Here is a 12912-nt window from a genome sequence, read left to right on the forward strand (position 1 = left end):
GTCACACCCCAGACACAGTTTGTGTGTCTGTGAAGGTGACAGAAGCTTCTCCAGCAGGAGCTGCACACTAACAATAATCTTGGTAACTTTAAGAGTTCCCTCTCACAGCTCCATGCTTTTCTGATATTCTTTATCTTTCTAGCAAAGAGCTGAAATAAGCTGGTTGGGGGAAAGGAGCCAGTCACTGCCTGAACTAAGCCCTGTCATGAAATATGACCATACTCTCCTGCCTGGGGACATCCAGTCCTGAGTCACTGGGGATCATCACTTCTTTCAGAAAGCATCAAATCTCAACAAGGGAGCAAAAGCTATCCCAGGCACCTTGTACATCAGAGGGATAGGAAGATGTGACCAAGTGGAATTAACATCACTGAGATGGCATCATTCAAAACTGTTCAAATGCTACTGAAATAAATTTCGACCCAATCATCAGAAATCTAAATGAGCACAAAGATGAAGTGGGGGCCTTGTACAGGTTTAAGATATGGGAATAACAAAACCCCTGCTCTATTTAGTACAGTATTATTATTTGTTTTTTATCATGGACAGCAGAAGTATAAAAACCACAACTCACAGAGCTCAAGCAAATGCTGCTCCTGGGGTCCTCAGCTTGTCCCCCAAACTTTTATTAAAGTGGCTAATGTGTGCGTGCATGCGTGCTAAGTCACTTCAGTTGTGTCTGACTCTATGTGACCCTATGGACTGTAGCCCACCAGGCTCCTCTGTCCATGGGATTCTCCAGACAAAAATACTGGAGTGGGTTGCCAAACCCTCCTCCAGGGGATCTTCCTGACCTAGGGATCGAACCTGCATCTCTTATGTCTCCTGCAATGGCAGGCAGGAGCCAACCAACGTTTCTCATGCATTAACACCTATAAAGAATGATGGCACTTCTTGAACACAGGGGTAACCTGGAGGGTGTTTGGAACTCAAGATGCAGCTAATTAGAGGCTGAAGCACCAAAGACTGAGGCTGCCTCAGGCGCTGCATGGCCACCAGGACTCAATGCAGCCCACTCTTACAGCCCAGCCAGGTTCCAGGCGTGCCGGCTGCCAAGCTTGGGCTCCACTGGGTTCTCCCAGTACTTGGAGAATCAGGCCGACTACCTAACCAGGCTTGTGATCTTGAGTTAGGACTTAACCTCTCAGCACCCCAGTTTTATTGGCTCAGAGTGGTAATATTAAAACACCAGGCTCACCTCGCAGGGTGGCTGCCAGAACGCAATAAGGGGGGAGAAGGGGGAAACCTGTGCGTGTGTGTCCATGTATATATAAAATATCTAACACACTAACACATAGTAAATACCTATCAATGCTAGTTCCACTATTTCTACTCATTATTTACAGTACTTTAAATACAGTATTTTATACAGTATTTTGTATAAATTGCCTTGAATTAAGAAGCTTACTAGGGAGGGACTATTGTTCCCATTTTCTAAATGGAAGATCTACAGAGAGAGGTAGACTTTCTCTGTCACTTTCTCCAAGTGACAGAGTTGATTAGTTGCAGCTGGAAGCAAATCCAGGTCTTCCATCTCTTGGCTCCTGACTGCTTTGCACCTGAGGCCACTGCACCAATAATCCTTAAACCTTATGCCAAGTGGCTCTTTCTGACAGAGCTGTCCTCTGTGATACCGAATGTGACAGGTCCAGTGCAGGAAGGCTTTCTTTGTGGTAGGAAACTTCAGGAACCCAATCACATGTAAGCCACTACTTATAAAATCAGTGCATCAGACGTGCTCCTTATGGCCTAATTGTGTTTCTGTGCTTTTAAAAAAATTTTTTTGGTGTATAGTTGCTTTACAATGTTGTATTAGTTTCTGCCATACAGCAAAGTAAATCAGCCATACATATACATATATCCTCTCTCTTTAGGATTTCATTCCCACTCAGGTTACCACAGAGCACGGAGTAGAGTTCCCTGTGCTATATAGTAGGTTCTCACTGGTTACCTATATCAGCTACTGTGTTTAGTCGCTCAGCAGTGGCCGACTCTTTGTGATCTCTGGACTGTAGCCTGGCAGGCTCCTCTGTCCATGGGATTCTCCAGGCAAGAATACTGGAGTGGGTTGCCATGCCCTCCTCCAGGGGATCTTCCCAACCCAGAGATCGAACCCAGGTCTCCCTCACTGCAGGCGGATTCTTTACTGTCTAAGCCACCAAAAGGCCAAGAATACTGGGATGGGTGGCCTATCCCTTCTCCAGGGGAACTTCTCAACCCAGGAATCGAACTGTGGGCATTGCAGGCAGATTCTTGACCAGCTGAGCTACCAGGAAGGCCATTATCTATATTACACACAGTATCAATAGTGTGTATATGTCAACCCCAATCTCCCAATTAATGCATTTTATGGAGACCTGATTTACAATCCAGAATAGCAGAGGCCCTTGACATTTGACGAAGTCCAACTTATTTTCCTTCAGTAGGGTGTGACAATGATTAGAAAAATTAGCTATAAAAAATTAGGAGTTTGTGAGAAAATGGGAGAGAAGAGAGGCAGAGAGAAAAAAGAAGAAGGAGGAAGGGAGTGAAAAAAGACAGAGGTGCAGAGGGAGGAAGGGGGAGCAAGAGAGGGAAGGGAGGAGAAAGAAAACCAACAACAAGCAAATGCTCTTAACAATGGCTGTGATTCCAAATAGACTGGGGAATGCAAAGACAGAATCTTGAACTCACGCTGGCTGGGGGATGCTGGCTCCCATTTCAGTCTTCCTCACCTAGCATTCAACTTGAAGGACTTAAATTACCACCTCCATCTGAGCTAATATGAATATGTTTCCCAGAGAAACCAGAGCCCTCCATGGATTTCTTCCCAGGCAATAAAGTCAGCCCTGGAACAGTACTTAGGACACATCTGTTCTCTACTCTGCAGACATTCCAGCAGCTCAGAATAAAAACTCTAATCCGAGGAAGGGGAAAAAAAAAAAAGATAAACTGGAGATGGAATCTTCTACAGTCAAATCTTTTATTACCTATGTTCAAATCACAAAGCACAGACTCCGACCCTCAGTGGGGACTCAAGATCCTTTTAAGTCCAGATGAAGGCACAGGTGGTTATTTAAAATAAAATCCCATCTGGATAATTAGATTTGACTCCCTAAAAATACTCCCACTCCTAAGAATAAACAGGATGGATAGACTATACAGATGAAATCTTGTTGCTTTTCTTTCCTAAAGCAGGATCATTTAAAGAAGACAGAGGAAAGGCTTTCTAAGACTCCTGGTTGACTCAACGTGGGATTCAGAGAAAGGTACTGACAAGGCTCTCGGGAGAGCAGTCTTCTCAACCCACCTCTGCTGCTGAATATGCAATCTTGGGTGAGGAGTTTGACTTCTCGAAGAAACACTACCTGTGTTTGGGTGAGTGACTTCACCTCTCTAGGCTTCAGTTACCTCATCTGTGACATGGGGGACAATGATCACTTTCTCTAAAGGCGCTGGTTAGGATGACGGTGAGTCTCTGTTTGGCAATCTATGAATCTTAGTACATGGGAGCTACTATCATGGTAGCTTCTAATCATAATGGCTGCCATAGCATGCCCCTCTCACAAACACTCGAGAAGAACTGAACCAACACTCTGTTCATCAAAATCTAACAGGCCTTTCCATAAAGGGAATTCCAGCGACGCCAGTCCCCAGCCAACCCCCGGCAACTGTTCTCAGCTCCTGCCACCAGCAGCCAAGGTCAGCCAAGACTTCTCTGTTTACACCCACCCGCAAAGGGCAGGTTCCCACGGCCCCTCCAGGTCATTCTTCCTTTGGAAATAAGGCTCCGTGAGCAGATAACAATCTACATGCCCTCCTCCTTCAAGAATGCAGAGTGGGCGGCGAGGTCTGAAACCTGCCCCCAGACTCGCTCTCCCTGCCCAGTGCATGGGTCAGTTTCCAGGCCCCTCAACGACAAACACGCCATAGAGACAGACAGGCAGGGTGCGGTCAGGGAGAGAAGAAGACTTCCTGGAGGGCAATGCAGCCTCTTGGCTCTGAGTCTTTACTGAAGCCAGGGGCAGGTGTACAGGGCTGGCTATTCCAAAACTCTGAACTGCTACACGTGAATCTCAAGAACATTCCTCCAGGACATCACTGGTGGTCGAGTGGTTAAGACTCTGCAATGCCAATGCAGGGGACATGGGTTCAATCCCTGGTCAGGGAACTAAGATCCCACATGTCACGTGGCATTGCCAAAAAAAAAAGAAAAGAAAAAGAAATACCTTCTTTCTCTCATCACCCAAATATACTTATGACCAAGTGTGCACCATGGAAGCTAACAGGGGGCACTCCCTTCAGAACACAGCCCACTACACCTAATGCATAACAAACAGCAAGCACTGTTTTCACTTTCTTTAGAGGGTTCGATTTGGCCCTGGAGGGACAACCATAAGGTGGAGGAAGCAGTGCCAAGGACAGGATTAACCAGGGCAGGGTGGTGGCCCCGTCTTCTGAACTAGAACATCAAAGCCAGCTGTGTGCATTAACTCCCCCTACAACTCCACGTTCACCATTTTGAAGACATGGTTATCAAAGGGCCAGACAAGTGATGTGGCTGCCTGGGTCAGACTGGAGTGGCGGAATGAACTGTGGATGGCATCTTAATCCCAGCCCCCGATAATGCTCTCCCAATCTTGAACAGGGTCCCAGACATGGATAAGCACAAGTGGAAAACCTGGCCAGGAACCAGAGGACAACAAGGGGAGGGATGACCCAGCAATGAACAGAAGGAGCCACAAAGTCATCCTACCCTCAAGCAGGAAGGTCAGCTGGGCTTTTGAAGCCCAAACCTCAGTCTCCACTGTGCTATTTTCAAGGCATTGGACAGATCCTAGTACAAACTGTACTGTTATTTACTTAATATTATCCTGAAATAAATGTATTTTAAAAGTAAACACTGTCTCACTCCCATAAATTCTAAGCTGGTGTCACTTACCAAAAATAGACAGTAAACCTAGGAATGAACACAATAAAAACCTCATGAAATTTGGGCTACATTCTGCCATCCTCAAAAGGATTCTGGAGGATGAGCTTCAGATCTGCTACCTCTGTTAAAAGGTAGATTACCCAGGGTTGGGGTGGTAGGCCAGGTGTTCAAGACAAATCAGCACTATCTGAAGACTTTTTCCTTCATCTGCTCAGAAAGTTAGGAAAAGAATTAGAAAGGAGACAAAATTTCTCTCTGTGTAGTTCAATGTTACTGAATGCCCTCTTTCAGAATCACCTAAAATGATGTAATATAACTGCAGGACCACCATCCGTGCTCTTGAAACAAGGACCTACATGGGTCAACATGGGTTGGTTTGTCAGAAGGAAGAGCAGCGCCCGAAGCGGAGTCACCGGGCTGTCCCAGACACTGGGCAGCAGCTCAGGAGGAGGAGGGTACTGGGGATTAGGGAGGCTGGCTGGGTCAAAAGGGTAGGGAGGAGGGAGAGGGGCAGGGCGGAGTAAATCTAGAGTGAGAACAAGCATGCCTCATCAGAAAATAGGATGTGCCAAATGTGGGCACATCCTTAGCTGGGTTTAGGGGAGAGAAAAATGGAAAGGCTGCCGTCTGGATGGAAACCAGCCCTAATCGCAGTTCTCAGAGCCATCCAGAGCTGCAGCAGTGACCAAGGGAGTCTGGAAGCCAAAGCTGTGTTGGCATCTCTGCTACTGACTCACTGTGTGATTTTAGGCAAGTGACTCAATGGATCCATCCCTGGGCCTCAGCATCTCTGGCTGACTGAAAGGCCTGTTTGTATATTTGTAAAATACAGGTAACTGCCTGCCTCCCAGGGCTACTGTGAGAATTAAATATGATGATGTAGTGCTGGGCACTTATAGAAAAGGCTCCACGAGTGGCAGGCATTACAAATATTTCTACTAATTTCTCTATTGTGCTTCCACCTCTGTTTTATTGCTCTGATTATGGACATGTCCAATTAAAGGCAAATCTAAATTGCAGTACAAACGTAAGGTTGCTACTACTATTAGATATAAAGCACCTGAGAAACACACTGCATTGCTCAGGACAAGTGTAAAGTAGAACAGGGACTGACAAAAAGTCAATGGTTTAGAGACTTAATTCCTGGCCAACTCTACTCTGGATTTATATGAGAGCTTTGTGTTTTGTTATTTGGGGTTTTTTCTGTTTTGTTTATACGGCATTGTTCTTGAGGCCTCAAATCCATGAGCTATGGAGGAAAGCTCCATATCCATATTCAGACTAGGAAACTGGGGTCCAGCTACGTTCAAACAGCAGACTGTGTCCCCTTAGCCCAACAGCCTGTGTGAGAGCCAAATGCCTCATTCATCAGGGAGGAGGGCCTGAAATTTCATCCAGGCCTTGATTCTAGGGATAAGCAGTTTTAATAATTCATTCCTGAAATGTACACTTGTGTGACTACTGGCTGTGAAGATGTTACATTAGATGTACGGAAGGGCAATTCTGATCAGAGCTGGGGAACAGTAATTTGTAACCAGCATTTACTGAAAAGTTCCAACATGCCAGAAACTCTTACAAGCTTTATGTACATTTTGTTCAATTACTCCTCCATGAAATGAATTATCTGTTCTTCTCCCCACTGAGTTGATGAAGACAAGGCATTTGGGGCAAGGGGAGGAAAGGCGTAGGATCTGGTGTCACATAACCAGTCACTATGAGCACCAAATGTATCAATGCAAGAAATGCATTTCAAGGGAAAACTGTAGAAATGGGTGGGGTCCCTGATACTTCGTATCCTAGAAGAGGGAGATACAAACGATGACTGGCTCTGGGTTTCACCTTTATCCCATGGGTCCTGGGCAGCTCAGGAAGGAGTTTGAGAAAAGGAGTGAAATACAATCCCAGAATTTAAAAGAAAAACTGACAGAATGAACATGCCGGAGATAAAGGAAGGAACTAGTTAGAAAGTAATAGCAAATGACAAGGGGGAAAAAAAGGAAGAAGAAAGAATCTTTATTGCTGATGCAGCCCAGACTGGTCCAGGGCAGGGAGCAAGAGAGAAAATCCTGGAGAGTGCAACTGGAGAGGCAGGCAGAAAACATCCAGTCCAGTCCCTGAGCAGCCAGCCGTGGCACACGATTTAATAAAGTGAACACAGACACACGACGCAGATACTTTTAAACAGGTTAAATTTAATCCTGAACTGAACAAATATCTAACATAAGTACATTTCAAATGTGTAAAATACGATACTGTTCTTGCAAAAGCAAACAAATATACTACATGTAAATACGTTTATTACGTTTCTATGTGAGCAGCAGAAGGCTCTGGAGGGATGCATATCAAATCATCGATATTAGGAATGGCAAGAGACAGGGGGTCAAAGGGCGGAGGTAGAGAAACTTTTTTCTTTTCTCTTTTCCCTCTATTTATACATTATTTCACTAGTTTCCCAATGCATATGTCATTTTATAACTTTCAAAAGTGATTTAATACAGAAAATTATAAAAAGGAAAAGAGAACAAGGAGTTTGCTGTGCTCGAGGTGACAGGAAGAGTATGGATTAGAACACATATGGTACACTTCGGAGTAAAGCTGGAATCTGCTTAGCAAGGAAAGGTAATAGAAAGTGATGTGCCACTATTTATAGTAGCCAGGAAGCAACCTAAATGCCCATTGACAGATAAATGGACAAAGAAGATGTGGTGTATATATACACATATATATATATATACCATGGAACAATATTCAGTTATCAAAAAGAATGAAATAATGCCATTTGCAACAACATGGATGGACCGAGAGACTGTCATACTAAGTGAAGTAAAGGCAGAAAAAGACAATACCATATGATATCACTCATATGTGGAATCTAAAAAAATGACATACGTGAACTTATTTACAAAACAGATACAGACTCACAGACATACAGAACAAGTTTATTGTTACAAAAGAGAAAGGGATGGGGGAGAGATAACTTAGAAGTTTGGGACTAGCAGATACAAACTACTATATATATAATAGATAAACAACAGATCTTAATGTACAACACAGGGACCTATACTCAATACCTTGTAATAAACTATAATGGAAAATAATCTGAAAAATAATATATATGTGTGTGTGTATATATATATATATGCGGGTGTGTCTGAATCACTTTGCTGATACCTGCAACTAACATAACATTGTAAATTAACTATATTTTGATAGACAGACAAACAAATAGGAAGTGACGTGCCAAAGGTGAACGGCATGTCAAGGCAGGTTGGTCAGAAAGAGCCCATTAATAAAAATGGAGAATTGAAAGGAGAGTCATGAAGTTGGGATGCAAGAGCATGAAGAATAATTTTGAGGTACTGTCAGTCACACACCAAATAGGTAGGAAAAAGGACCTGAGATTTAAGAGACTGGTCAGAAGCTGATGGCTGGAGTTGGGTTAACTCCACACTGAGATGGCCATACCAATGGGAATGAAGGATAGTCCAGGCTCCTGAAATGGGAGTCAAGACCTGGATTCTGGCCCCAGCTCTGCGACTCTGAGCAAAGCACTTGGCCTCTTGGGGCTGGTGTCTGCTGAATGGGACCCACTTCCCTCTTTGAGGAGCACTTCTCTCTCCACTTTGATCGCTGGGGCCTGGCAGCCAGCTTTGACTGGGTCTTTGGACTGATAGGGCAACCTAGTGAATCCTCACCCTATTGCTTCTCAGAAACAAAAAACTCTTCCAGTAAAGCTGAAAGCCAGCCAAAATGCAACTGCAAGAGGAGCAATCATGCTTGGCCCTTGGAATGTGTGAGCAGCACCTGCAAACGACAGGCCATTGTTCCCCGTCTATTTGTGGAGGCTACGGGGATTCTCCTCCGAGTCTGACCCTGCACATCTGAAACTGGCGGGGGCTGCCTGGCGACTGCATTTGCAAGCACACAACCAGTGGTTTCTGCAGCTTCCTCACACTGGCCCGCGGAGGATGTTTCAGGAAGGTACAGCTGCCGTGTCGCAGCTCACACCACGCTGCCGTGGAAAGGGCCCTCAGAGAGAGTGTGGGAGGGAGGAGCTGTTTCAAAGAGCCGAGATGCTCCCAATTTGCTCTGTCGTGAAGTCCAGGTGGTGAGTCAGTGCCAGGGCAGCTCAAAATGAGAAGAGCTTTGGAGTCACAGCCCTGGCTGTAAGATGAGGGGAATGACATCTGTCCCAAAGGACTGAGGTCAGCAGTCTAGCCCAAGTCCCAGTGCATGGTAGGTGCTCAAGAAATGCATGTTTCTTTAAAAGATGGACTCAGATCTTCTCAGGTCAATGTCTCTCAGCTGGATGACTACCCCCTCTTGTCTCGATCTTTGAAAAGTAGCCTGACTTTCCACCTCTTTTTAGTTAACATGTATGTCTTAACTACCTTCCTATCAGAACCCAAACACACTTCCCTAAGACGTACGGGAAACAAAGGGGATGAGGCACTTTCTCTTTTTTTCTGCCTCTTTCTTGACACAAGACGACAATGGTGATGACTGACTCTCTGGGTCACGCCTTCTGACTGCCTAGGAACCTGCAAACCCACAGCTCTGCTTTCATTTGATCAATAGGTGGTTAAACACTATTTTTGACTCTGACTATTTTTGAAGCCCTAAACTTCTCCAAGTTCTATTGACAGAGAAAACTGCAGACACTCCTGAGAACAAAGACTTCAAGAGATCAGGCAGACCTTGAATGAAAGGAAACTTTGAAATAAATACAATCAAGGCACCACTTGAAAATGACCAGAACTCGAAAATGAGATGAGTAGGCAGTTAATCCTATAAGAAAAGGATTCTTCACCTTCAAGGTAGATCCAAGGCTTACCCAAAAGGTACCTCCTGGAATATACTCAAGACTCCTTTCTATTTGGAAACGCCATGCTGACATTACAGGAACTGATTCTCTGTGCCTGGAGGCCCACCAACTTCACCCTTACCTGTGAAGCCATGAGCTACAAGCTTCTCTTCCCAGTGGCCACTAGCTCACATTCTGGGATTCTAACATCAGAGAATTCTAACATCAGCCTTCTTTGGAATAATTCCACACTAGTCCATTCTTTTATGACATGTCTCTGCTCAGACGTGTTTCCAAAAGTGCCTGGGCTGCTGAAGTTTACAGTTGCAGGTATCTTCTACATACTAGAGTAAGATGTACATTGTGACATGTATTAAATTGTGTCTAAAAAATAGCACGAGTTACAACTTTTGTGAGTCTTTACAAGTATCTCAGAAGCAGCAGGTTTTCATCTATGTGTTAAGACTTGTGTCCATTATCCCAAGTCTTTTCATCTTTCATTGATCATTTTATTCACTTGAGATTAGACCATGAGACAGATAGTTTAGCTTTTTTTTTAATTTTAATTTTTTAATTAAAGTATAATTGATTCAAAATATTGAGTTAGTTTTGGGCATACAGTGTAAGTGATTCACTTTGCTACACAGCAGAAAACAATACAATGTAACATGCAACTATACACCAATAAAAATTTTTTTGAAGATGCGGTACATTTACTCAATGGAATATTATTCAGCCTTAAAGGAATGAAATGTTGTCATTTGCAGCAACATGGATGGACCTAGAAAATATTATGCTTAGTGAAATAAGTCAGAGAAAGATAAATATTAGAAGATATCACTTACAGAACCTAAAATATAATACAAATGCATCTATATAAAAATAGAAACAGATTCACAGACATAGTTGTCTTCTGATAACCCTGTTTCCTGGACACCTGTCCTCCCCAGACTGCTTACTGAGGAAAAGTACATGAGTTTAAGGTAAAGGAACAGTGTGCCTTTTCATTCATTCATTTATTTATCCATTCATTCCTTCGTGTAATATTTGTAAAGGCCTCCCATTCACAGTACTAAGGACAGACGAGTGACCAAAATTAAATCCCTGACATTACAACTGTAGCAGTTGAAACAGCAAAGATTAAGTCAGCTACTAACTAAGTAGTGTAATTTCAACAGTGATAAGTGACATTTAGAAAGAAGGTGAGGGGGTGGTGGAGGCTTGGAATGGTCTGAGACTGCTTCTTACTAGGTTTTCAAGAAAAGGCACATCTAAGAAGCTGTCTGCGGAACTGAGCTTCACAAATACTCCTAGAAAAGACTGCTCCCCTCTCCAAGGGTGCAGAGAGTGCAGGAGCTCTGAGCTGCACACATTAGGTGAGAGAGAGAGAAGGGAGGATGGCTGATGCCAAGACCCTGGAGGCAGTGGAGACAGTAGGGGCCAGGCCACGTGGAACCTTGAGCGCCATTGTCTGGGTGCTATTCCAAGCGCAACAGAGTTTGTTTTGGCTATGTTGGGTCTTCACTGCATTTCGTGGGTTTAGTTGCCCTGAGGCACAGGGGATCTTAATTCCCTGACCAGTAATCAAACCCATGTCCCCTGCACTGGAAGTCAAATTCTTAACCACTGGACCACCGGGGAAGTCTCCGAAACAAATTTTGGACCTGGGGAGTGACTTGATCTGATTTACAGTTTAAAGGATCACTTCACTCACGCATGAAGAAATGACCCGATGGCTAGCAACGCGGGGACGCTGAGACCAGTGGAGGGTCCCGCAGTAAAGTGATGGAAGCTCTAGCAAGGTGGTGGTGGCAGGGATGAAAAAACGGGGAAAAGTGGCTGGATTCAGAGTCTCTTCAAAAGATAGAGCCCAATAAGTTACACAGCGGGTATATTGCTGGGCTGGGCCTTATACCAGAATCTGCTGTAAGCAAAGCCCAGCCACCTCTCAACTTGCTTATATCTTCTTACTGATAAAGTCCATGTAAATTTGAAAGTGTTAGTCACTCATGTCCAACTCTTTGCGACCCCATGGACTATAGCCTGCCAGCCAGGCTCCTCTGTCTGTGGGATCCAGGCAAGAATACTGGAGTGGGTTGTCATTCCCTTCTCCAGGGGATCTTCTCAGTCAGGGATCGAACCCAGGTCTCCCACGTTGCAGACAGATTCTTAACCCATGTGATTTACCAGGGGGACATGAAAGTAAGTTTAACAGATATGTTTAAGAACAATAGACCACACCACCTTAAAACAGGGAGGACACTGCTATAAGCGAGTTGTCAAGGTTCAGTAGTTAAAGAACCTTCTATTTCCCATATCCTAACAAGTGATTTTACCAGCAGCTCAAGTTCATTTGATTTTTAGGTTGATTACACATTTATCAGGTCTCTTTTCAGCAATAAGACCTGACGGACCAGAGGTTAAGACTCCACACTTCCACTGCAGGGGATGCGGGTTTGATTCCTGGCTGGGGAGCTAGGACCCTAAGTGCCATACCAAAATAAGTACATAATAAAAATAAAATAAAAATAAAATATGCAGTGGTAAAATTCTGGCACAGACTGTTTCCATGCCTCCTCGTGTTATAGATGTATATATGGGTCTGGTTTCCTGCCTTAGCAAATGTGACCCAGCGTGGGTAACTGATTCTCTTCTGATGGGTCAGATTTCTTTAGGGCCTAGGGTCCTTCACTGTGAACATGAATTTTTCATTGTGTGGAGAATGTGGTTTCATTTTGACATGTGAACCCACGGGGAAGAGTGCAGTGATACTCAAATATGTTATCTTAAAATTTCCCTGATCTCCATTTTTATCCTAAAATCAAAGGCCAAATATTTCCTGATCAATCGATCAAGTAGATTCCAGCTGACTGAAATTTTTCCCTTCCTATCTTTAAGCAACTTCCTAACAATGGTTACTAAATAGCTCAGGTCAACTTCAGTATAATGGATGAAGGTTTTAAAGTCAGGCAAGGAGGTAAATTTGGACAAAACTTCACCACTTAGTTAATAAATACATACCTTGAGATAAGTTAAATGTCTGAGCCTCAGTTTCCTCATCTATAAGGCCGAGCTAGCAATAACTATACTTTAGGCATGTTATAGCATGAAACGAGATGCCATATATAAAATTATGATTGAAAATCAAGTTAGTACAGACTTTGGCATGGCATTATTTCTTTAAAATACTAATTAC

At 43.8% G+C, this 12912-nt stretch overlaps 1 protein-coding gene across 7 annotated transcripts in view; it reads right to left on the reverse strand.

Moving 5' to 3' along the window:
* The window catches only part of DPYSL3 (dihydropyrimidinase like 3), a 117179-nt gene that overhangs the window by 41227 nt on the left and 63040 nt on the right, over positions 1 to 12912 (reverse strand). The window contains exon 1 of one of the 7 annotated variants that reach the window (XM_070465603.1): positions 9859 to 10011. The exons of 4 other annotated variants lie outside the window; for them this stretch is intronic. In XM_070465603.1, coding sequence (XP_070321704.1) covers positions 9859 to 9870 — 12 coding nt within the window. In that variant the 5' untranslated portion in view covers positions 9871 to 10011. 2 more of the 7 variants (XM_070465599.1, XM_070465598.1) reach the window with 2 other exon arrangements.

Source organism: Odocoileus virginianus, chromosome 3, assembly GCF_023699985.2.
Source record: "Odocoileus virginianus isolate 20LAN1187 ecotype Illinois chromosome 3, Ovbor_1.2, whole genome shotgun sequence".
Classification (NCBI taxonomy): Eukaryota; Metazoa; Chordata; class Mammalia; order Artiodactyla; family Cervidae; genus Odocoileus; species Odocoileus virginianus.